The following is a 24,937-nucleotide window of genomic DNA, read 5'->3' as shown; positions in this document are numbered from 1 at the left end:
CTGGCCCTCGCATTCCCCTACACTGGGGCAATTCTTTTTTTTTAAGATTTATTTTATTTATTTTATGTGTATGAGAACACTGTAGCTGCACAGATATCCGTGAACCATCATGTGTGTGGCTGCTGAGAATTAATTCAGGACCTCTGCCGGCCCCGGCCACTCTCGCTCCGGCCACATTCGAATTCACTGTAGCTGTCTTCAGACACACCAGAAGATCTCATTATGGGTGGTTGTGAGCCACCATGTGGTTGCTGGGATCCGAACTCAGGACCTTCGGAAGAGCAGTCAGTGCTCTTACCCGTTGAGCCAACTCACCAGCCCCATAATTGTAATTCTTAATTCTTACTTGGGCATAGTTTCTTCAGAAACAGGGAGCCAACTGTCAAAGCTGGTTCTGGATGCTCACACACCATCCTCTTATTAATTTTACTGAAATAATATGTTATCACTTTGTAACTATTTTTAATATTTAGTAACACTCAAGCCTCATTTAATAACAATTTTAAGTAGAATTACAGATTTTACCAAGTTCCAATGCCGCCATCTAGTGGCCCCAAGTGTGACTACAGGAAGAGCTTAAAAACTGCCACTTTAGTTAGTTACTTATCACTAATGTGTAAACTTACACCATCTAATAAATCTAGGTAAGAACATCTAGGGGTTTATTCAAACACAGTGGACTTCTGACATCTGACTTCATGAGTATTTTAAACACATATATTTATCAACTTATCTTTATTTTTCTTTTTGTTTTTTGCTTTTTGTTTTTTAATTTTCTCTTTGTTTTTTGAGACAGGGTTTCTGTGTAGCCTTGGCTGTCCTGGAACCAGCTCACTAGACCAGGGTAGCGTCAAACTCACAGAGATCGCCTGCCTCTGCCCCAACCCCTGCCCCCGACTCTGCCCCCAACTCTGCCTCCCATGTGCTAGGATTAAAGGCATGTGCCCTGTAACTCCCCGTTTAATGTCAGGATTCTCTCAGTCTTTTCATATTGATCAAGGTTTTCTACAAGTGTGTACTTCAAACTTTAAAAACCGATTTTGCTCACAGGAAAGCAATCAATCCCTCAGGGGACAGAAATAAAATCTCTGGCTTTTTGCAGGTAGTTTAATAACTAATGGAGGCCCCTACACTGTGGTGAGTTCCACATGTTCTGCTGTACTGTAGGGGACCTTGCTGGGCTCTGGTGAGAGTCTCCCACTGTTTAGGCCTATTCATGAATCTAGATGTCTAAAGCAAGTCCAGAGCTGGGGCAAAGGGATCCATTCACTCAGGTTCACACTAATGCTGGGCGTTCTGACATCATGTCTGCCCTGGGCTTCTATTCTAAGCCAGACTTGGCACTGCCCTGGACAGATACTTCATGAGTGCTGAGTGCTGCGGCTACTCGGTGTGCCCAGGCTAAAGCATTGTGCCACCATGCCGCCTCCCTATCACAGCAGCCACCTAGGCTAGTCCTCCCTGTCCTCCATTCCTCTTTCACAGGGCACCCTTCAAGAGCTGAGAACAGTTCTCTGGTCCTAGCTCCTCCCTGCTCCTCCCTGCTCCTCCCTGCTCCAGATGATCACACCTGTTCGCTATTTCTCCTGGCTGGGAGCACATCCTCATCCTAATCTTTTATGTCCAGAGCAAAGCCTGCTGCCCTGTAATCCTGATCATCAGCCACACAGCAGTGGTAACTGGCAATTACATCATGATGCTGCTTCACAAACTGCCAACAACCAATCAAGCAAGCACACTAGGTCCCCAGGCCGGAGAGGAAAGCCACTGGATACTATTCTTGTGTCCATCTGCTTTCATGTATTTGTGACAGAACCCAGAACTCCACCTTGCAGGCCTACTGATGTTAGTGCTACCACGGCTCCTCTGAGGAGCCAGTTACACTGTTGTACACCCCCAACATACTGCAGCCTTATCTCCAAGAAAATACAAGCTGCCAACTATCATTACACTTCCCAGCCTTTCCTATGACTAGTGATGGGGCTGAAAGATGGGCCAGCTGGTTAAAGTGGGGCTACACAATGGAGATCTGAGTTCTGATTCCCAGCACAGGCAGGAAAAACCAGGTAGCCATGGTAGAGTGTGTGTCTATTATCCCTGTGCTGGGGAGGCAGAAACAAGAGGGCCTGGGACATGGCTTGGCAGCCAGTCTGGTTACGGTACAGTTACAGTAAGACATCATCTCAAACATATATGTAGATAAGGAGGAAGACAGCTGATGTCAACTACTGCCCTCTACATGTAATTCTGTATTAATTACTGATAAAAGTGATTAGGACGGAACGTGGATATTAAAGTCATGGACAAGTAAATACGCTCATTTTTGTATTACAAAATAACAAAAGCACATGACTCCCAGAGCATAAGACAGCAGCACTGGACTGGAGAGATGGCTCAGTGGTTAAGAGCACTGACTGGTCATCCGATGGTCATCTGATGCCCTCTTCTGGTGTGTCTGAAGACAGCGACAATATACTCATATAAATAAAATAAATACTTAAATCTTTAAAAAAAATAGAAAGAAAGAAAGAAAGAAAGAAAGAAAGAAAGAAAGAAAGAAAGAAAGAAGGGGGAAAAAAGGAAACTAAAAAGACCGCAGCACTAGGAAGGGGTGTCCAAAGGGAAGATGCTCCTTCTTGAAGAAGGAAAGGTCTCATCTGCTCAATGTGCGGTTCCCATGACAACAACAGGAAAGGCCCTGAAGGGAAACTTTACCTTTGCACACAATCAAAGCCTTTAAAGCCATCCTTATCACAGGAATAAGACAAATGGTCTAGCCTAATACTACAGCAGACAGTTTCATCAGACATAGCCCTCTGCCACTGACAAAGTACAGAGTGCACTGTGGAAAGACAGGGCAGAGCACTCTGACATCGCTACATCGCTGCGTAGACTCACGTGCATCTACAACAAGCACGTGAAAACCTGCTCACCTTCACTTATCACTAGAGAAAGAAAATAAACCCACCCTGAACCACCACTTCCCTATGCACTGGGATGACTGTTATAAAGAGGGAAGGGCTGGACAGACTGCTCTGTAGTTAAGGACTGCTTTCCCAGAGGCCAGAGGTCCAGTTCATGGCATGCACAGGGAGGTTCACAACCACCTGTAGCTCCAGTTCCAGAGCATCCAGTGCCCTCTTCTAACCTCACAGGACCAAGTACACATGTGGTACAAAGATATACATGCAGGCAAAACACCCATACACAGCAAGGAAGGAAGGAAGGAAGGAAGGAAGGAAGGAAGGAAGGAAGGAAGGAAGGAAGCAAGGATGAAAAGATGGAAGGAAGGGAGGGAAGGAGGAAGGAAGGATGGAAGGATGAAAAGATGGGAGGGAGGGAGGGAGGAAAGGAGGAAAGGAGGGAGGGAAGGAGGGAAGCAGAAAGGATGGAAGGATGGAAGGAAGGAAGAAAGGAAGGATGGAAGGATGAAAAGATGGAAGGAAGGAAGGGAGGGAGGGAGGAAGGATGGAAGGATGGAAAGATGGAAGGAAAGGAGGGAGGGAGGGAAGAAGGGAAGGAGGGGAGGAGGGAGGGAAGGAGGGAGGCAGGAAGGATGGAAGGAAGGAAGGATGGAAGGAAGGAAGGATGGAAGGAAAGAAGGACAGGACAGGTGCCAGCAAGGCCTCAGAATCTAGAATCCCCGTGTGCTATCAGCAGGGATGTACATAGTGTAACTGCTATGGAAACAGTGAATTTTTCATGTAGAAAAAAAAAAAGATTTACCCCTCACTTCTGAGTTTATACCGAGTAGAACTGAGAGCAGATGCCAAGTTGGGGGGTGGATCTTGTGCACCTATGTTCATAGCAGCACGGTCCACAAAAGTCTAGGGGGAGTAAGTAGCCAGGAGTCTAATGACAAAATGGGTAAGCACAGAGTTGTATGTTTACAATGGAATAGTATGTAGATTATATGTTCTTACATACTAAGTGAAATGAACAGTTACAAATGTCCAATACTGGGCCTGAGGGACAACCCAACAGGTACAGTGTTTACTGCACGTGTGGGACCTGAGTTCAGCAACTCAAGACACACAAAGCTGGAAACTGGAGCTCTCATCTGTAATCCCAGCATCCTACAGTGAGAAACTACAGACACTCGTGGGCCAGCTGGCATGGCACATACAGCAGTAAACTAGAGAACTGAAGCTATTCTCTAACCCACAAACGCTCATTGTGGAATGTATGGAGATTTTAAAAAAGACAAATATGCCACAATTCTACTTCTGAGGCAGAGCAGTCCAAACCCAGAAGGCAGAGAGCAGACTGCAGGGGTCTGGGGTTACTGAAAAATCACTCAGTGGGAGCTGTGTGATTCTGCAGACTGGCCACATAACAATGCTGAACTCTCCATTCAAAATGAGTAAGATTTGGAGTAGGAAAGGGAAACAGAAGAGATGAAAAAGCTGGGGGACATCAACCAAAACTAAGGATGTATGGAACACTAACACTTTGTAAACTAATTTAAAAATATAATTTTTAAAAAGACTTTGAGCCAGGCAGTGGTGACGCATGCCTATAATCCTAGCACTTGGGAGGCAGACGCAGGCAGATTTCTAAGTTCAAGGCCAGCCTGGTCTACAGAGTGAGTTCCAGGATAGCCAGGGCTACACAGAGAAACCCTGTCTCGAAAAACCAAAACACACACACACACAGAAACACACACAGACACACACACAGACACACACAGAGACACACACAGACACACACATACACACACACACACACACACACACACACACACACACACAAAAATATCTTGAACCCAGGAACCCTGGGGAGTGGGCAATGCTTCCCTCAGAAGATGAGTTGTGAAGTGAAAGTCTCAGTGCTGGGCATGGGGTACTTCCTTGTAAGTGTCTGGTTAGGAGATCCCAGCCACCTTCCAGCAGAGGCCACTGCCACTTCTCTTGGTGGCCCACTCCTACTAGATGGTAAGATCCTATTGCTGAAGGCACAGCACACTTTGAAGACAGAGAAATCAAGCTGAAACTGGCCTGAAAACCTGCTCCTACTGGCTCCCAGAAGGTGCTATGCATGCCATTGTGGGAGGAAGTCATCAAGGGCTACTACCCAGCAGGAATGGCTTGATACTGCACTACTGACTGCCAGGCCAAATCTGCAACAATGCAGCAGGACAAGGGTATGGAGTGACCAACCACTTTCTGACTGCATTCAAGGCCTACTACAGGAAGGAATCTGTGTCTCATACTGTGTTACCTGTCAAAAGCCCACAGCTCAGCAGGCTAAAGGCCCTAAATGTCCCTACTGGCTCATATGTTTGAATACTTGATCGCCAGCTGGTGGAACTGTTTGGAAAGGATTAGGAGGTGTAGCCTTGTTGAAGGAGGTCTGTCACTGGGTCAACCTTAAGGTTTCAAAAGACTTGTCCTAATCCCAGTATCTGTCTGCCTTGTGGTTGTGTCTCAAGATGTGAACTCTTACCACAGCACCATGACTGCTGCCAAGCTCCTTGCCATGATGCTCATGGACTCTAACCCTGTAAATTGCCTTGGTCATGGTATCTTACTGCAGCAATAGAAAAGAAACTAACACAGGCCCTCAGGGAAAGCCTACTGCCATTGTTTAGTGCATGTACATGCCGTCATGCTAGCCTCTAAGCAGTTACACATCGGCCAGCAGATCAGCTCCCTCCCAGCCTTGGCGGGGAAGCACTGTCTTCACATACACTAGGAACTGGTCACCGTGCTCAGCGCCCCGACTCAGACAGCATTCAAGTACACTAGGAACTGGTCACCATGCTGAGTGCACCGTGCTGAGCGCCCCAACTCAGACAGCTTTCTCTGTGCCTGTGGGTGCAACTGCCCACAAGGCTCAGGGAATGTGGCTGAAATAAAAGAATGTAAGGGACAGGGGATGGAAATGATGGGGCACGACATGGCCATGGCATTCACAAATTCTCCACAGCTATGCTTACCTGTACAAGACTGAGCCACGCAGTACTAACTGGACTGAGCTGGGGGAGGGAGAATGTGAAGGAAGGGAGAGGAGGAGATGCTGAGGGGAAGGAGGAAAGGAAGATCACGGATACATTGTATTATGGGTAAAACTGCCAAGATAGATAGATAGATAGACAGACAGACAGATATTTTTAAAAGTTAAGATGGTGAATTTTGTTTGTATGCATATATATTTTGAAAAATATGACATATCAGTTCCAATGCTATCCCAGGAATACACATACAGAAGAAATCTGTTTCCTAAAGTAAACAGGATGCTTCTAATGAGGGAAGATATAGTCTATAAGCCAAGATGTCTTAGAAGACTAAAGGGCGTGTTATCACAGGGTACTACTTAACATAGATACAATTGTAAGTGAATGCTGAAATATTTGTATAATCTACCACTTATTTTTGTTTAGTTTTTTATTCCAGTGTTAACAAGATTTCAAACCAGGTTAAAGGCCAAGAGTTCAAGTGCCACTGATGACTTGTGTATTACAACAGAAGCATAGTACCCTATCAAAGCAGCTCGACAGCGTCCATCACCAAAAAGGAGACAAAGGTGAATGAGGAGTTGGAAACCGCCCCATGTGTGACTAACTGCAAGCAGCTAACTCCTCTAGAAACAACGGAGTCTCTCCAGCCCAGACCCTGCCACTCCCTTTAAGGAAAGCCTGACAACCTATCTCTTGTTGTCTCCTGCTCTCACTTGATGTCCTTAAGGCGACATCTATCTAAAAATGTAAGGCATCCATTTTTGAGCCTCTGCACAACTTTAGGAAAACATATCCCTAGCTGAATCACTAAGTCCATTTACCGAGGGCCTCCAATGGGAAGCACTATGCTGACAGAGAACTACCTGAGAGGGGCAGCTCTTCATTAACAAAACAAGAAGAAAAAAGGAGGTGGAAAAACAGCCAAGGGTCTGTAAACACCTAACTGCAAGTGAGAGATGCCACGGGTAACTCCTGTTACTAATTCTAAAGCCTATGATTGCTGATCCCCCCAAAAAAGTGTGACATTAAGTGCTAGAAAAATAAATGCTCATGGGAACAGCTTCAGAGGCAGACACACCTCATAACCAGAGTGCCAACTCTAAAGCTCAAACTATCCTGCAAAAGTCTCTCTGGATAGGACAGAAAATGTACTATATATAAAGAAACTGTGTAGCCAGGCGTGGTGGCACACGCCTTTAATCCCAGCACTTGGGAGGCAGAGGCAGGCGGATTTCTGAGTTTGGGGCCAGCCTAGTCTACAGAGTGAGTTCCAGGACAGCCAAGGCAACACAGAGAAACCCTATTTCGAAAAAAAAAAAAAAAGAAAGAAAGAAACTGTGCTGTCCTCAAAACCCATCTATTTCTTCCCAACCCCCTCTACCTTGCTGTCCTGAGGCTGAAGGGTGGACTCTAACCAAAGATTAGGAGCACCTGTCTTCCAGCTGAGTGCTGAAAGGCAGCATGGAAGGCAGTCAGGCGAGAAAGGCCTGAGGTGAAGGCATGTGCTCCCAACTCCTTCCTGCAGAGAGCCTAGTCACTCCCACGCACACAGCCAACTCACAGGGCTCCCTCCTTCCAAGTTCTACTGGCCTCCTGCCTGCCTCTCTTTGGAGGCAACACTCCTAGGGTCCTGCCCTACAGGTATCTGCTGCTCCCTGTCTATCTGAACTGTTTCCTCCTCCACCAAAGCAGTGACCACCACACATGGACTCTTACACACACCTGGCCTATTTTGTGGAAGCCACAAAAATGGAATCACTCACTAAGGATTCCTTCCTATGGGGCTTTCTGTAATGAGGTTCATTCTTGTGGGTAGCGGCCTCTCCTGGTACACCACTCTCCTGACATGAAGAGCATTCTAGTGTCTATTCTACAGCTGGGGAATGATGCGTTGTTTCTACTTTGGGACTGTTACAGACAAGGCTGCTATTTACCTGTCTTCTGGGTCTCATATGTCAAGGAGTCGCCTGGGTCATAGCATCTGCACACCTTCGTTTAGAACTTAATACCAAAAGGTCTTTTGTGCTTTAACTCCCACTAGCAACAGGTATGGTTCTGAGTGACAGGTGCCCAGCACCCACACCGCACACCCTCCTCTCTGTGAGCCCCTGGCGTGTGGGTGATGCTACTTTGTAGGTTTAGTTTTCATTTTCGTGATCACAAATGAAGTTAGCAGATATGGTGTTTGCTGATGATGTGGACACATTTGGGTTTTTTTATTGTCGTTTTTTGTTTTGGTGTGGGGGAAATGTGTGTTCAACTTTCCCACTAGATGGCAGAGTTCTTCCTAGACACAGATCTACTGGCAGGGAGAATCTAGCTTTGAAGAGGAAGTCTTCTGTGGAGAATACCGATGTGCTTAATGAGAACACGAAATAGAGGTCTGTCTGTTCCCTGAGAAATGACTCTTTCTGAGAACCAACTATAACAATGATGGTAAGTATATGATCGTGGTACATGATACAAAACAGAGCATGCAGTCTGAAAACCAGAAACAGCCCATGTCATCAACACCTCAGTGTCTTCAACATTCCCTGAGGACAGCAGGAGCTGAGTGAGATAATGGGTGTGAGGCACTGCCTCACAGAGACACACTTCGACTGCCTTTCCCAATTATACAGATGATGGCAGAAAAATCAGTTGAGTAATTAAAAAATAAGTGTACTTCTAATATGCAGACGCCTATACACTAAAATCCTCCATCTCACAGGCACCTGGGAGTTCTTACTTCTTTATCATTCAGTGCCCACCATCTTTAAATTACTGTCACATGTGCCTCAGATAAAGCTCTAAACACAAAGAGTTCATTTGGGCTCAGCTTTAGTGGCTTCAGTCTGCGCCTGTGGAAAGGTATCATGTCTCTCTCTAACGTCTCTGCCACCTTCTGAGAATGAACTCCAGGCTGAGGACTAAACTCTTGACCATGGACTTCTGGAAGACAAGGAGTACATAACAGCCCTGGTCTACTGTCAGTCCTCTTTCTCCTCAATGGTGACTTCCTAGTGTTTCACACAATATCCCCACAAACTCAATGGTGACTTCTTAGTGCCATACATGATACTCACACACTCACAATGGTGACTTCCTAGTGTCACACATGATACCTACACTCAATGGTGACTTCCTAGTGTCAAACATGATACCCACACACACTCAATGGTGACTTCCTAGTGTCTCACACATGATACCCACACACACTCAATGGTGACTTCCTAGTGTCACACATGATACCCACACACATTCAATGGTGACTTCCTAGTGTCACACATGATACCCACACACACTCAATGGTGACTTCCTAGTGTCACACACAATACCCATATACCCTCACTTTCTTTATGTGTGCATCTCCTTTAACTGAAATCAGAGTTAGCAGTTTAGAGTCACGTGCATTGCAGTAGCCTGGGGTTCTCAATCAGCTTGGACCTCTGTGCTGAGAGAGAGTAGGTCTGTGAACTCTTGGCCTGGAAGCTACAAGTCTGGTGAGCTCCCAGGGAGAAGTCCTTTCCGCCAAGAACGTCTTAGTGACAGAGGATGCCCTTGTTACTTATTTAGCTAAACTTACCTTGCACATTGATGGTCATATCTGGGTTCAAGCCATTTCTTATGAGGTAAGTAACTGTCTGATTATATGTTCATAAACGTTTCAAGATGCACAAGAGAGACAGAATTAAGGAAGGCTAAACTAACAACACCAAGGAAGTTTCTCTTCATACCAAAGTGGCTATAAGAGTATGTCTATAAATCACTGGGATTAAAAAATACATTTAAATAATCTCTTAGACTTATTCAGAAATTCCTACTATTCAAAACACCCGACTCTCTACCCCAGGGCCCAACACTTCTGAAGCAACAATTGTTGGGACACAGTCTGAGGAAGTGAGAGGAAGGGGACAAGGGTTCCAGACTGTCAAATCAGAGTGCTCAGGCCACGTGGTCAAGACTCCTCCCCTCTCACAGAACAGTCCATCATTCTCGCTCTTCTCTGGCTACCAACCACTGAGGGCTTGCTGTCCACTGCCTCCATGCAGGGACAGGCCAGGTGAACAGTATTATAGCAGACCTCTAGCCACAGCACTGGCAGGAGATAATCAGGACGATATGCTCTCACACTTGTTATAGTTGTGAAACCATTTAGACCATGAAATATAACTGTGTGTGGCAAAAGCAAAGCTTTAACAAAGGAGACCCATCCTACATGGAGACGTGCTACTCACATGTAATAACACAGTGTCTTAACTGAATCATACTGACTTAAAAACTAGGTTCTCCTACTAAATATATAAACACCTACACAGTCTTCAATGCTCAAACCAAACCTCAAAGTGAGACCAAAACGTTTCATGAAGTACAGGGAACTCTGCCATCCCTGGGAGTACGAGAAACCCCTCTTTGGCAAGAATTCTCTCACATTCCAAAGTACATGAGAAGACCAAAACTGCAGGCATGGTCAGAAGTCCCTGGGTAAGAGTAACAATGGCCTGCAGGCAAAGAGGACTCAAACCTTGACCCTGATGCACTGTCTACCATCAGTCTGAAGCTACTTCTTTAGCTCTGCAACCCTTCCCAGCCTGCAGTCAAGGTGAGGAGCACAGGAGCCATCCCACCGCCTCACGCACGCAGACCTTTCACCACATCTCAGGCTGGTCAGGGTTCTTGCAGTTGGTTCTGGGCTCAGATGACTGTCCACTACTTCCCCCTCTCCATATGCTCACTTTCTTATCTATCGCGCAATGTTAAATGCTCCTTAGATACAACTCGTGTCAACACCTCAAGCACATGGCGCAGTGGTGGAGCATCAAAGACAGCTAGGTGTGGGAGGGCCACATAAACACAAGGCACAGAGCAGGGGCAAGGAATTGTCCAGGCCAGTCCAGCTTTAGAAGATAGAGAAGAAATCCAGGAAATGGGAGAGGACAAATGGCAGCTGTCAGGTGGTTAAAGGGAGGGTCTACAAGTGGGTTCTGCCAAGCTTTTGGGACGTTTCTATTCTGCCCTGGGCACCTTGCACTAAGAAATGGAAGTTCTCAACTAAGAATGCTACATATGGGAAAAGACTCGAGTCTTAATGAGAAGACACCCAGACTCCTCGTCTGTTGACTGTAGCAGCACAGGGGAAGCCCATCAGTACTTCCTGTCAGAAACCTTCTCATAGACTCTGTGGGAAGGTAAAGAACACACTGGGTCCCAGTCAAGAGGTCTCCATGTGGCTTACCTGTGTAGCATATGAAAAAACATAACTCCATAAAACAATTATGATGTAACTAGGCAATGCCAAAGCGTGCCTAGAGAAGGTTTCAAGGCAGTCACCTCTCACCCACACAGGAACTGCTGCAGTGGACTCCAGTGGCTCTACAGCACATTATACTGGAAAGCTACCGTGGCTCTCAGTAGTTTGTTACCACAGGTAACTTCAGTACTTTTTGTAGAATTAAAGCTTAGCACTTCTGAGAAAAGAAGCAAGGTTCTCAAACCACCTCAAGTTCAATATGTGATAGCTGTGGTGGTTGACAGCTGGAGTCCAGTTCTCAGGAGGCAGAGGCAGGAAGATCAGGGTAAGTTCAAGGCCAGCCTGGTCTACACAGTTCCAAAACAGGAAGGACAAGATGACAGGAGCCATCTGAAATCGCTCACACTACAGACATAGAAGCAGCCAAGCATAGGCACCCTTTAAAAGCTGGCAAGTCATGTGCAGCTGATGTAGATACCTAGAACTAGACAAGGGCTGGGTTACTTTAAAGAGAAAGTTAAACTCAGAGCAGCTCGACAGTAATGATCTGGGCTGCCCGATCCTCCCTATGCGGGTTTCACTTCCCTTCTCAGCTGAGAACACTGCTGCATGTAAATTCTTCCAACACTTCCCCAGGCCTTCCTAAGGTTTGCAGGGACGTTCATGCAAGAAAACAATTACTGCAAGACTTCCTTGAGATAGAAAATGGACAAAGTGTAGGAAGCACCTACAGGATCCAGGAACAGCAGCGCAGAGCAGAGTAGTGCCATGGAGGAGATGACTGGGATGGCCGAGGTGGCAGGTGCTCTGCTCACAGCACAGCAGGGCCATGGAGAAGATGACTGGGGTGGCCGAGGTGGCAGGTGCTCTCTTACAGGCAGGACTTTTCTGGAGTGGAGTTCTCAATCCTATCACATGAGTGCTATATTTCAACTGGATAGAAACTACACAGGAACAACAAAAGGCTAGACAAAGTCACAGAGCTTAGAAAGCAGCTAGGCTTTGAACCTGCTCTGCCCAATGTCAAATCTCTTGCCTGTGACACAGACTTCAAATATCAAAATAAGCAGTTAATTCAAGAAATTTTCCCTCTTTATATATGCCTTTCTTCAAGATATGCCATTGTTTCAAGAGCAGCCTGAGCTGAGCAGGACTTCATAAACAAATCACTTGTGAAAGAAAAAACCACATCCAGGGTAAAGTCCCACGCTGAGCAGCTTATTTCAGAGCATTTCCTGAAAAAGGCAGAGCAGCGCTCGCTCACTCGCTCGCAGCCCAGCAGACCAACCCCACTATCAGTACTACATCTCAACAATCCTTCAGCAGAAGCCAGCACAGACAAAAGAAAATCAACTCAAAGACACCATCTACTTAACACAGGCGACTCTGAGCACTCTCTTTCCGGGACTGGGCAGAACAGCGGCAAATGGTCACCTCTCAGACAGCCCTCTGACAGATAGGAGGTAAGCTGCAGCCAATTAATTTCAAGGTAAATCATTATCAGAAGTAATGTGGTGTTTACTAAACCCAAAACTTCTGCTCCATCTGATGAAGACCTTGAAACAACTAGTTATTCTTTTTCCAGAATTTGGCACTCATTTTCAATTTTTATATTAATAGTGAGTGTAGAGTTTAAGTGTTTTTATTTTATTTTTGAGATTCCAGTATAACTACATCATTTCTTCCCTTTCCTCCCTCCAAACCCTCCCACGTATACCTCCTTAACCTCTTACAAATTCATGGCCTCCTTCTCTTTTAATTGTTGTTACACACACACACACACACATCTAAATATATATAACCTGCTTGTCTGTGTAGTGTTACTCACGCGTGTTTTCAGAGCTGATGGTTAAGTACTGGGTAACCAGTTGGTGAGCGTGCTCTTCCTTAGGGAGGCCTATTGCTCCCACTGGCCTTAGCTACCAGTAGTTCTTGGTGTGGGGCTGAGGCCTCGTTGTCTTTCCCCTGTCCATTTAACACATCATGTTGATGACATAGTACATCATAACATAATTCAATGTCTTTGTCATGTAGTTTCAATTACTGTTTCATGAAATTACTTGGTTTCAATTTTAAAAAAAAAAAAAAAAACCTACAGATAATCAAGGTACTTAAGTTTTCAAAAGTTAACCTGAAAGACAATCAGTTTTCAACACTCAGCCAAAATCTTGCAGAACATAGTCTGTACAGTAATGCGGAGACACAAGCCTCGCACTGGAGCAAGTGGGCACGGCGAGAACTGGAGCGGGTGGACTACAGAAAAGCTGCCAGGGAAGGACAGCCTATAGATACAGGTGTTTCCATGACAACATCAGGAAAGGTGATGGAGCAAAGACCAGGACTCCAGTACGTTGCAAATGCTTCTTTAAAGCCCACAGAGAATTAAGTGTTTAAGCCTCTAAGTCTCCTTTGCTTAATATTAAAGATTTAACTTTCCCCTGGAGTAATTTTCTCATTTGCATAGAAATTAGTATTCTAGTTACATAAATTTTGGGGGTGTAGGAGTTAAAGTATGTAGAGCATACTGGTTTCAAACAGAGATCCCCCTCCCTCTGCCTCAAAAGTGCTGGGGTTTTAAAAGCATGTGCCACCATTTATTTGGAAATTTTAGTACAGGTTTTTAGATATATAGGATTTTACTCCAAAATCACATTTAAGCCAAATATGTGGCAAACAACAATGGGAAGGAAGGAGAAAACATACATGTACCTGGTCCTGTCTACACAATGTTCAAACTAATTCTTATCAACCAGGCACGGGCTGCTAATCCTCCCATGATTTCACTAAAGAGAGAGTCAGAGCTGAATTAAACATGAGCACACTGCAAAGTGACATTCTTAAAGAAAATTCCTCATACACCCTCCTATTTCAGAGTTGCGTCTAGGCTCCACTCTACACAGGTATCTTTAAAGCCTCTGCTGGCTAATCCACCTGGGTAAGGGAATGTCACACCGAGAGCTCCATATTATAACCACTGTTAGAATAGTTTCTTCTTTAATAACAGTTTTTGACGGTGGGACTATTAGTTTCTGTACACAATTAGGGCTTCTTACACCTACTTCTCTTTGACAGAATTTAAGTTCATCTAGGCAGGCCAGTAGTACAAAAGTGGTTAGACTCGCAGAAACTTCTCTTCAAATTGCCGCTTCTCAACTCAATGTCCCATTGATGTAACTGCAATTAAATCCCAGGACCTGGTAATGGAAGGCCCTGCCCAGATACTCCCCACTGCCCACCTGGGTTTCCAGTAGACCACGACACAGAACAGTAGTGATCCCAGACCTGCAATCATCTGAAGAGAATACTGGGCACTTGTCAGAAGTGTTTGCAACTCAAAAAAGGAGGTGGGGTCAACAGACTTGACTGACAAGCCAGACAGCTGCTGAGAATCACCTCACCAAACACCTTCTCCTTCACTCGTGGTCCACTCAGCATGTCCTACTATATGCTAGAGAGGCAGCAAAAAGGCAAAGAGAGAAAAAACAAAGTTCCTGCCTACTCACACATGAGAATCAGTCGCAGCAGTCTGGTTCTTCTGTTCGTGTTCTGATTCATAATTTGTAAATTATGATTATATTTTGTGAATGAAAACTACTTGATCATTACTTATTTGAGTTACAAAATATTTCAATTAGCAATAATTGCGCCTCGGATAAACCTCATTGGCTACGATACTGCCACTGCACAAAGCTGAGTTATAAAATATTTAAACAGAAAAAGATAATAAAAATTGACAAGCTACTTTATAAGATTTAAAATACAGACTGGTCCTTTTCCCATTACTCCAGAGAATTCCTACTCTCTCCTACTTTATTTGGGGAAGAGAGAGATGAGCAGGGTCAATGAAACTGGCTGAGGTCTCCCAGAGCATCTTGGGCCCTGGGGCCATCTGAACTGACCAGTACATTATAAAGACCAGAACTGGGTATGGTAGCACACACCTTTAACGCCAACACTCAGACAGGCAGATCTCTGTGAGTTGGAGGCTGGCTTGGTCTAAATACTGAATTCCAGGACAGCCAAGGCTATATAGAGAAACCCTGTCTCAAAAAAGCCAAAGTAATAGGGGACGGGGGGAATCAGACGGGCAGATGGACAGGAATTCAGAGCTCAGTGAGGTACATAGTATACTATGTCCAATGCCCAGTGCTCCAAAATAAAAACAAACAGTTAAAGCAAGACAGTAAGTAGTAGTAGTGACTTCTGGGTGTGTGTTTTAACAGTACTCAGGCAATGGAGTGTCTTCTGGGTGTGTGTTTTAACAGTACTCAGGCAATGGAGTGTCTTCTGGGTGTGTTTTAACAGTACTAAGGCAGTGCAGTGTCTTCTGGGTGTGTTTTAACAGTACTCAGGCAGTGCAGTGACTTCTGGGTGTGTGTTTTAACAGTACTCAGGCAGTGCAGGAGTCTTCAGGATAAAATGCCCTCAAAAGGAAATTCTGGGCTCTGGGGCTCTACTGTCTACCAAAGTTCTCATGCCTGTTTTCTCAACAATCCTCACAGTTTGTACATATCATGGGGTCCAACCTGCTGTAAGATGGCTACCCTGAGCAACCACAACCAGATTATTCTTTCTAATGGCTCATACCCAGAGGAATACAAAATCGCAGCCCTGGTCTTCTACAGCTGCATCTTCCTGATTGGGCTGTTTGTTAATGTCACTGCGTTATGGGTTTTCAGTTGTACGACCAAGAAAAGAACCACAGTAACCATCTACATGATGAATGTCGCACTACTGGACTTAGTATTTATACTGAGTCTGCCCTTTCGGATGTTTTACTATGCAAAAGGTGAGTGGCCATTTGGCGAGTACTTCTGCCACATTCTTGGTGCCCTGGTGGTATTTTACCCAAGCCTTGCTCTGTGGCTTCTTGCTTTCATTAGTGCTGACAGATACATGGCCATCGTACAGCCAAAATATGCCAAGGAACTGAAGAACACCGGCAAGGCCATGCTTGCCTGTGTCGGGATCTGGATAATGACTCTGACCACCACTGTCCCTCTGCTACTGCTCTATGAAGACCCAGACAAGGCTTCCTCCCCTGCCACCTGCCTGAAGATCTCCGACATCATCCACTTAAAAGCTGTCAATGTGCTCAACTTCACACGACTCATATTTTTCTTCCTGATCCCGTTATTCATCATGATCGGGTGCTACGCAGTCATCATTCACAGCCTCCTCCGCGGGCAGACATCTAAGCTGAAGCCCAAGGTCAAGGAGAAGTCCATACGGATCATCATCACTCTCCTGCTGCAGGTGCTCATCTGCTTCGTACCCTTCCACATCTGTTTCGCCATGCTGATGCTACAAGGAGAGGAGAACAGCTACAGCCCCTGGGGAGCCTTCACCACCTTCCTCATGAACCTCAGCACGTGTCTTGATGTTGTTCTCTACTACATTGTTTCCAAACAGTTCCAGGCTCGAGTCATCAGTGTCATGCTGTACCGCAACTACCTTCGCAGTGTGCGCAGAAAAAGTGTCCGATCAGGCAGTTTACGGTCACTTAGCAACATGAACAGTGAAATGCTTTAAGTCAGAGCAAGCTGCCTGTCTTCAATCTCTTTAAAATTCTTTTTCTATCTACTCTCCGGCGAACCAGCATTCTACATTATCCAGTCCCTTCTCTAATAAAGAGAACTAATAATAAAAAACTTAAAAAACTTCTGTGGTATTGTATTCCAGCAACATGATTAAATACTGAATATTCTGATATACTCATTTATTTTTACCTTACAACTTGTATAAAACATGTGCATGAGCCATATGTAGTGGCCATGCCTGTAATCCGAACATTCAGAAGACATAGGAAGGCCAGCCTAGGCTACATAGTGAAACTCTCTCAAAAAAACAATAAAAGTAATTTTAAAAAATGTTCATGAGTTACTTGGGAGGAATACCCAAATTAGGTTTCATAATCAAGCCTTATCTGATAAGGTGGTTAATTGGCTTAACATTTTTAGATTCTGTATATAATATACTCATGGGAGAGAAGAAAAGAAGCTATTGTTCAAAATAATTTGATGGATCTCCCTTATATCAAGTTCACCCTTAGGGTGTATTTCATGTTCTAAACATCAACTTTCATAATTTCTATATAAGCAACTCTGCCTGACACCACAGAGCATAACTGAAGGAGGCAGGAAGCTCCACTGGCCTCCCAGCCCTTTCTTGTAAAAACAGATACACTCAACAAATACTTGCCTCCCTAACCCCACTTAATGCAACTGAAGACACAGTTCTGCCCCAATAAATTGACTCACGCCTATAGCATGAGATGCTTACGAAGCAGCTAAATAATTTGTTACAATACCAACACCTTACTCTTCTTATATGGTAAAACAAACAAACACACACACACACACACACACACACACTACAAAAGACTGAATCTTTTCCAAGCTAAATGTTACAGTATTAGTAGCACCAGCCAGGGAATCATAGGTTCCAATCCTAGCCTATTTGATCTCTCCATAAAGATACATCTTGTCTAAAAGAAAAGGAACCAAATTATAACACATGAAACTCCTACTGTTCTAAACATGGACGCAGATGTTTAGACTTACAACTTCTTCTGCAAAATCACCTTTATTACTCTTTTCTCTTGTTTTGGAACAGGGTGTAATTCTGGGTGACCTGGAATTCAATACGTAGCCAGGCTGGCCTTGCACTCAGTGATCCACCTGCCCCTGACTCCTTTCAGATCTGATATAATTTTTCAAAAATCATAAATGTTTACCAAATGTAAATACTGTCATAATTATAAAATACAAGAGCAAAGATGGTACTTTGATACAGCTTTTGAACAAAGAGAAAAATAATGGAAGAGTAAAATTCTTTAATAAGCATTTGAGAGGGAGAGCCCTATGCTCAGTGTGGAGTTTAGGGTACAAATACAGTCACTGGGTGGGAGCACACTAGCGTTGCAGGAGTAAGGAGGCCCTGCATCTGCCCAGCCTGGGGAAGGAGAGGATGCTTAGTCACAGCCTGTCTTCAACCTTTCGGACAATCTTCTCTTGGGCAGGTTCTCTGCAAGATTTTTCCAAAAAGTTTCCTTGAAGAACATGCTGAGAACATAAAGCATAACAAGAGCATGGACGCAAAGCAATGAGGTTAAATGTGTCCTGTAGTCCTCATAGGGAATTGTATATAATGAAAAACAATTCATGGAAGCATAACGTACTTAGCACTGTAAGCAGATGGTCTTAAAAATGTATTACATGTATGTATAGCATATGTAGGCATGTGTGTACCACAGCATGTGTGTATGGACATCAGAGAGCAACCTATATGAGTTAGTTACTTCCCTCCAGCCCGCCACATAAACCCCAGGATCACACTCAGACATCAGGCTTGGTAGCAAGTGCCTTTACCCACTGATCGCTCTCATCAGCACCAAGCACACTCTAACATGTGGAAAAATTCAAATGCAATTATTCTGGAGGAGTTTGATTCTGGAAAATATCCACACATAAAATATAAATAAATAATAAATAATAGGTATATTAGGGCAAATGTGTCAGGCACAGGTTAGTGGACATAGCTAACATATTTAGCTTTTAATAATGTAGTTACATTGAAAACAATGGAAATTTTTTTTTTCTGAGTTGAAGTAAGTTGTTAGCATCCATTAGATGTCAGGTGCAGTTTCTACCCAGAGCACTAGAGAAACACAGCCCAGTCTATGCAGATGTCAACAACTTTGCTTAGAGTCTCACTTGGGCTCATGTTGGCAATTATCCTCTCAGTGTCTCTGAATATACCAAGTAAGATCCTTCACAAAGACCTAGTCAGTAGCAGATGACTGGTGACAAGGAGTCAATGACATGAAAATAAATGCATGCAATATATATTAGCTGAATTAGTAAAACATTTGCTGTAACACAAAGGCCTGAGCAAGCTGGTTGGAAGAGGCTGAAAGGGTGGACAGCATTAGAATACGGGAGCCTAAGGAAAGAAGGGAACCAAACAGGGTTGCAACTACAAGCTGCTAGTAAAGGCACCTACCTCCCCTCTTCATGGTCTGTGCAGCAGAGCGCCTCCAATCCAGGAGTGGAGGGCCAGCTACAAACCAAGCTCACACACAGTACAGAGCATAGGTGCCTGCATGAGGTCACAAAACTAGTAAGTGGCACAGCTGGAACCCAGCCCTGTGCAGGCCATGACCACACTGATGCGCCTCCCGCCACTCCAGGTGGCCCCTGAGGACGCTCACCCTTATTTTGAAGGAAGTGGAGATTTCAAGGTTTGGGTTTTGGCTTTTAGTTTAATTCTACCACAGCTATGACAGTTGTTTCCATTCTTTAACACTGATTTTTAGTGTGTGTGTATGTGTGAGAGTATATTGTGAGAATATGTGAGTGTATGTGTATGAATATATGTGTATATGTGTGTATGAGAGTGTGAGTATGAGTATGTGTGAGGGCAGAGTGTGTGGTGTGTATATGTGTATGTAAATGTGTATAGTGAGTGTAAGTATGTATGTAAGAATGTGGGTGATTTGTATACAGTGTGTGTGTATGTGTGTGAATATGAGTTTATGTGTGTGAGTGTGAAAATGTGTTTGAGTATGTGAGTGTACGTATACGTGTGTGTGTCTGTGTATATGACAGTGTATATGTATGCAATAGTATGTGTGTTGGGGAGAGTGTGTGTATATGTGTGCATACATGTGTAGGACATAGCACACATATGGAGGTCATAGGACAACTTACTTTTCTCTTTCCACCTTTATGTGCATTCTAGGGATCATACTTAGGTCATCTGGCTTGCCGTGTGACTACTCTCCAGTCCCATTCTTATACCCACAAATTACACACATGCCTTCAAAACTCAGCAACCTTTATTGAGAACCAGTAAGAACTGGCCTGATGAGAAACATTCTGAGAGAAATGAGTGCCTCAGCAGTGCTGTGAACAGAGTTCTCCAGGACTACACGCAGCTCACAAGCACAGCCCACACTCCCCAGTCTACCACACTAACAACATGTGAGACCTAACAAGGGTGTGCAGCAGTGGTGACAGAGAACCATGTCGTCACTCAGATAAAACTCAGAACCACACATTATTAAAACAGCTGAAGGGATCATTCATGCTGACTCTAACCCACCACTAGTTGCATATTGAAAACAAAGATCCAGCCTACTTTACAATCAAGGGACCTAATATACCTAACAGTTCTCAAACCCATACTACAAACTTAGAACAAGGATAAAGTTAGCCTGCACAGAATTTTAAATACCCAGCCTCTAATTTCACACTATCGTGTCTTTCAAACATAGGCTCATAGACTTGACTGTGTTATTCATTGAGGCCCTTTGCACCCACTGTCAACACTGGTCTTGGCTCCCAGTTACTGCACATGCTAATACAGTCTTACTTTGAAGATCAGCACTATATGGAAGTACAACCAAGCTGGTCTGTCACTGTGGGAAGCACAAAGCTATTACCTGTATACCAACTTTGCTCTACCTTTGTGGAAATATAGAAATAATAATCTAAAAATTTCTTCAGAAACTTAACTTCAGTACATTTATTTTATTATCAGTCTATTTAATTTTGGATTTTTGCATTTAATTAGCTCATAAAATTACAACAGCAAACTATCACTATCACTATAAAAATACACAAAACAAATTCAGTCTTGAGGAATTCGGGGTTGTAAGCTTATTATCCTAGTACTTACAAAGCCTGAAGCAGAAAAATCTTGAATTAGGCTACATAGGAAACAGTGAATTAGGCTACATAGGAGGCTACATTGAATTAGGCTCCTGGGCTACATAGGAGACAGTGTCTCAAACAAACAAACAAACAAACAAACTAAAATTGTGGAATAATGTTAGAGCTGAAAGAAAAAGGAAATTACTGATCAGCTGAAGGACACAAGAATATGTAAGCACACACTGCATTCTCCTCACACACATACCTACTATACCTGAAAGTATAGTCTCAGATTTTAGACAGAATCGTATTCACTGTAGCATAGGCTGGCCTAAAACAGGATGGCCTTGAAATCAGAGATCCACCTGCCTCTGCCTCCTGAGTGCCTGAACTAAAGGTGTGGCCAGCGTTAAAGACCTTTGGTGAGAGTTTGTGAATAGATTTAGGAATCCTAAATAAATGACTCCAAGCTAGGAGCTACTTACAATCCAGAAGGTAAATCACTGGCCACAGTGACTCCAAGCGAATACTGCACAGCTTCCACGAGGATAAAGTCAAACAAGGCTGACAAGACCCAGGAGCCCAGCAAGAAGGACTACAAGTAAAACGATAAACCAAAGTGAGTTACCTAAAAATAATTAAATGAGTACAGTCTATATATACAGATGTGCACCGATATACACATATACATTGCATACATATGAATACATGCATAAGCTTATTTTTATGTTACTTGTTTTTGTTACTTTTCAAAGTTGGGAAATAAGCCACAATTGTTCATATATATTAGCTTCTACAATTTCTAGATATGTTGAAAAAGGCATTTAATTAAAACACAGTGCTAGTAAGTAGTACATATACTATTAAGCCAAACAAGTGACCAGAATTTCACTAGATAAATTTCTAATTAAAATCGTTATTACTGACATATCCTTAATGTCTTGTATTATCATCACTATCACTTCATTATTTTATCATGCTTTTGGCTTAAAGTTAATTTTTTTTCCTTAGTTAATGTCCAAGACACAGATCAGATCTAGAATCATGTAATTTAAGCAATAACTATAAATAACATATTAAGTTTTTTTAAATGGAAGGCATTTTTAAATAAAACCCCAGAACAGTGTTGTATATCTGTGGTCCCAGAGGCCTGCCTGGGCAAAATGGCAAGACTTTACCTCAAAGTTTAAAAAATAAAATACAAGGGCTGCAGATGTAGCTGGGTAGTAAAATGCACTTGCCTAGCACACAGGAGAGCTAGGAAGTAGCATGTATGCAAATGAGGAATACAGATATGGTCACTTCATTCTGGAACCTCAGTAGAAAATGTTAATGCATGGGAGAACTTACTGCAAACTTCCTGCTTCCATATCTTCTTTCAAATATTCTGAAGTTGTAAATGAGAAGACCACTACAGAAAGCGTCTTTCAAGTCAAGGCAGATTATTCTTCCACATATCAGCCTCCAAATCTGCACAGAGGTTAAGAGCAGAGCATGGTGTGAGGGCGCCTTGGACTGCCCAGGTTAAGATCATGGCACACACACAATGGGAAAGCCAGCCAGCACCCCATCCTGGATAGCGCAAGAGCATGTGCGCGCGCGCGCACGTGCGCGCGCGCGCACACACACACACATACACACACACACACCAGACAGTGAGAAGTCTCTTCACTTATCATAATAAGATGCATCTTGCTAAGGTATCAGGACAGTCCTCATTAAGTCCTCAGCAGTCAGGGTACCTGTTGCCAAACCTGATGCTGTGAGTTCAAGCCTCAGATCCCACATCTTGGTGGATAGAGACAATAGACTCCATAGAACTGTCCTCTGACCTCCACAAGAGGCACATGGCATGTTCACCACCACACCCACACAAAAATAAGTAAGTAGATCTTTTTAAAAAAGGATGGGGAGGGTGTTTAGTAGGACATACACACCAAATACAACTAGCTAAAATGAAAAACTAATGAATGTTCATTTTACACTACTGAATTTAAAAGCAAAGATGTAAGTGACAATTTGGGTAAAAGTTAAAAATATATACTTTCTGAGCTTAATCACCAAAGAACGACACACATGGCAACTCTGGGGACCTGTTGATAAATATTTTCAGCTTAAAAAGACAATCAGCTTTGTGAATTCATCCTCTGGCTAGGTGAAAATAAAGACATACATGAAGAAAACATCACTTTCCAAAGGCCTATTTTGAGTCTTTAACGTTCTCCAAATGTGAAGGATCCTAATGACATCTCAAACTACTCTGACTTCATTTCTGCTTCAGTGACAACAAATTAACCCTGAGCTTCCTTTGAAATACTGTGAAGTGGAAGTCAAAATTTACATGTTAACTATTCGTAAGTACACAGCTCAGTGCTGATGGGAATGTACAGTGCTGTGCACTGTCCCATTATCCTAAACACTGTACCGAGAACATTAACTTGCCCCCTTTCCCACAGTCCTGGTGTCCTCTGTCTCACTCTCTGCCTATGAATTTGCCTTTGTTTGGCACATGCATCATGAGGAAGGTGTCAGTGAGCAGAAACGCATTTATGCTCAAGGTGGCCAGGACACTGAGCAAACTGATACCAACACTGACCCCCACACACGACCCACTCATCAACTTTGAAGGCCAAGCTCTACTCTTTCTACAGCAAAGCTCTTCCTCTTGGTTTAATTCCCTTTATAGATACATTAATTCAGAACGTGTCTCAGATGAGTGAAAGTAAACCATCTCATCAAATATACAGAGACAGGTTTTGGAAAATGTGGGTTCTCTCCTTCCACTATGTGGGTCCCAGAAAATGAACTCAGGTTCTCAGAGCTGGTGACAAATGCCGTTAGTGACAGATCCATCTTACTAGCCCACAAATTCTCTTGAAATTATAAACTGAATTTCCATGAGTAAAACCTGAAATAGAAACTACCAGTCAGTAAAAGGAAATGCTGTTTCTCTACTATAGTCTGTTTTACTGAAAATATCATGGACATAACTAGAAAGTGTGCTTGTTAATACAGTATTAGTAATCTCTCTCACAGACTCAGAGGCTTTGTGCTCTGCCTTATATGAGGTATCTCTATCACACGCCTTCCTAAGGCTTCGGGAGCACTGCCAAAGAGGGGATACCGAGACTGTAAGAGCCAGGATTTGGAGACATGCTGTGAAACCGTCTCCTGGAAGTGTCAAAGCTGTCGCACTTGTGAACTCATGCTGCAGAGCCTGAATGAGACCCACACAAGATCAAGCCAGTCAACAATGAAGCATGGAGAAGACAGGGGCTCATGAGCCCCAACCCTAGCTGAGAGATGTCAGCAACTGACAGCTGTTGCAAGAGGAAGGATCTGTTTCTTTATAGGTGTGACCCCTGATGGACTGACCATTTTCCATGCTCCAGAGAATGACCCTATAGCCTTGTGTATATGGGTAGCAGTGATTAGATAAGGAGGAGGAGGAGGAAGAGGAAGAGGAGATGAAGTTAGAAGGACATGATAAGAGTGGGTCTGGGAGGGGCTGGAGAAGGATAGAAGGGTAGATACAATCAAAATACAAGAATATGCTGAAAGAAAACTTTAAAAGCTGTTGTTGAAACTTTAGGGGTTTTGAGGGACTAAGGAACTGTAGGAAGAAAGGGCAAGTCTAGAAAAACATTCCCTCTTCCCAGATGCCAAAGGAGCAGTGTGCCCACCTGGAAGTCGTTCTTGACAGCATGGAGGTCATACACGAAGAACTTCTGACAGTGAGGCAGCAAGAGAGTCAGCAGAAGGGACAGGGCACTGGGGACCAGCAAAAGACTCTTCGACAGAGGTGCCTTATCTAGGAAGAAAACCATGTTCAGAATGACTGAGATTTAAAAAATAAAACAAAGCACTCACAAGATGAAAAGTAGGAGAGCTCATCTGTTTGGACTGAGAAGGAAGGCTAAGTCCTGCAGCTCAGGCACTGAGCTCTTCCTGGAACACCTAACAGCAGCTATGACCACTGACAACAGGCCAGCAAGACTCTCTGGAGAGGCTTCATTGTCAGCTGGCTTGGACAGGAGACCAAAGGCAGCCAATACCCAGTAGCCTCCAGATAGCACAAGTCCCCCCCCCCCC

At 43.8% G+C, this 24,937-nt stretch overlaps 2 protein-coding genes and 1 pseudogene across 4 annotated transcripts in view; 1 reads left to right on the top strand and 2 right to left on the bottom strand.

Annotated features, from left to right (window-relative positions):
* Ubac2 (UBA domain containing 2) overlaps nucleotides 1–24,937 on the bottom strand; it is a 155,980-nt gene that overhangs the window by 102,515 nt on the left and 28,528 nt on the right. For both annotated transcript variants that reach the window (XM_031362187.1, XM_031362186.1), the window contains exons 2-4: nucleotides 24,529–24,656; nucleotides 22,196–22,315; nucleotides 21,331–21,440 (exon numbers count right to left, since the gene is read on the bottom strand). In XM_031362187.1, coding sequence (XP_031218047.1) covers nucleotides 21,331–21,440; nucleotides 22,196–22,315; nucleotides 24,529–24,656 — 358 coding nt within the window. The remainder of the gene's footprint in view (nucleotides 1–21,330; nucleotides 21,441–22,195; nucleotides 22,316–24,528; nucleotides 24,657–24,937) is intronic.
* Nucleotides 12,400–17,061, top strand: Gpr18 (G protein-coupled receptor 18). 2 transcript variants are annotated; one of them, XM_031362188.1, is made up of 2 exons: nucleotides 12,400–12,652; nucleotides 15,692–17,061. In XM_031362188.1, exon 2 carries the CDS (start codon nucleotides 15,726–15,728, stop codon nucleotides 16,719–16,721), a length of 996 nt encoding a protein of 331 aa, XP_031218048.1. In that variant the 5' UTR covers nucleotides 12,400–12,652; nucleotides 15,692–15,725; the 3' UTR covers nucleotides 16,722–17,061. The 2 variants fall into 2 exon arrangements, with proteins under 2 accessions (XP_031218048.1, XP_031218049.1); XM_031362189.1 differs by having other exon boundaries at nucleotides 12,400–12,678.
* On the bottom strand, nucleotides 14,698–14,881 carry LOC116085572 (annotated as a pseudogene).

Source organism: Mastomys coucha, unplaced genomic scaffold (assembly GCF_008632895.1).
Source record: "Mastomys coucha isolate ucsf_1 unplaced genomic scaffold, UCSF_Mcou_1 pScaffold9, whole genome shotgun sequence".
NCBI classification, from domain to species: domain Eukaryota; kingdom Metazoa; phylum Chordata; class Mammalia; order Rodentia; family Muridae; genus Mastomys; species Mastomys coucha.
This window is presented reverse-complemented; position numbering and strand designations above follow the sequence as displayed.

Bases quoted from the DNA above. Each gene is read 5' to 3' on its own strand.
- Gpr18 (XM_031362188.1), top strand. From the start codon at position 15,726: ATGGCTACCCTGAGCAACCACAACCAGATTATTCTTTCTAATGGCTCA.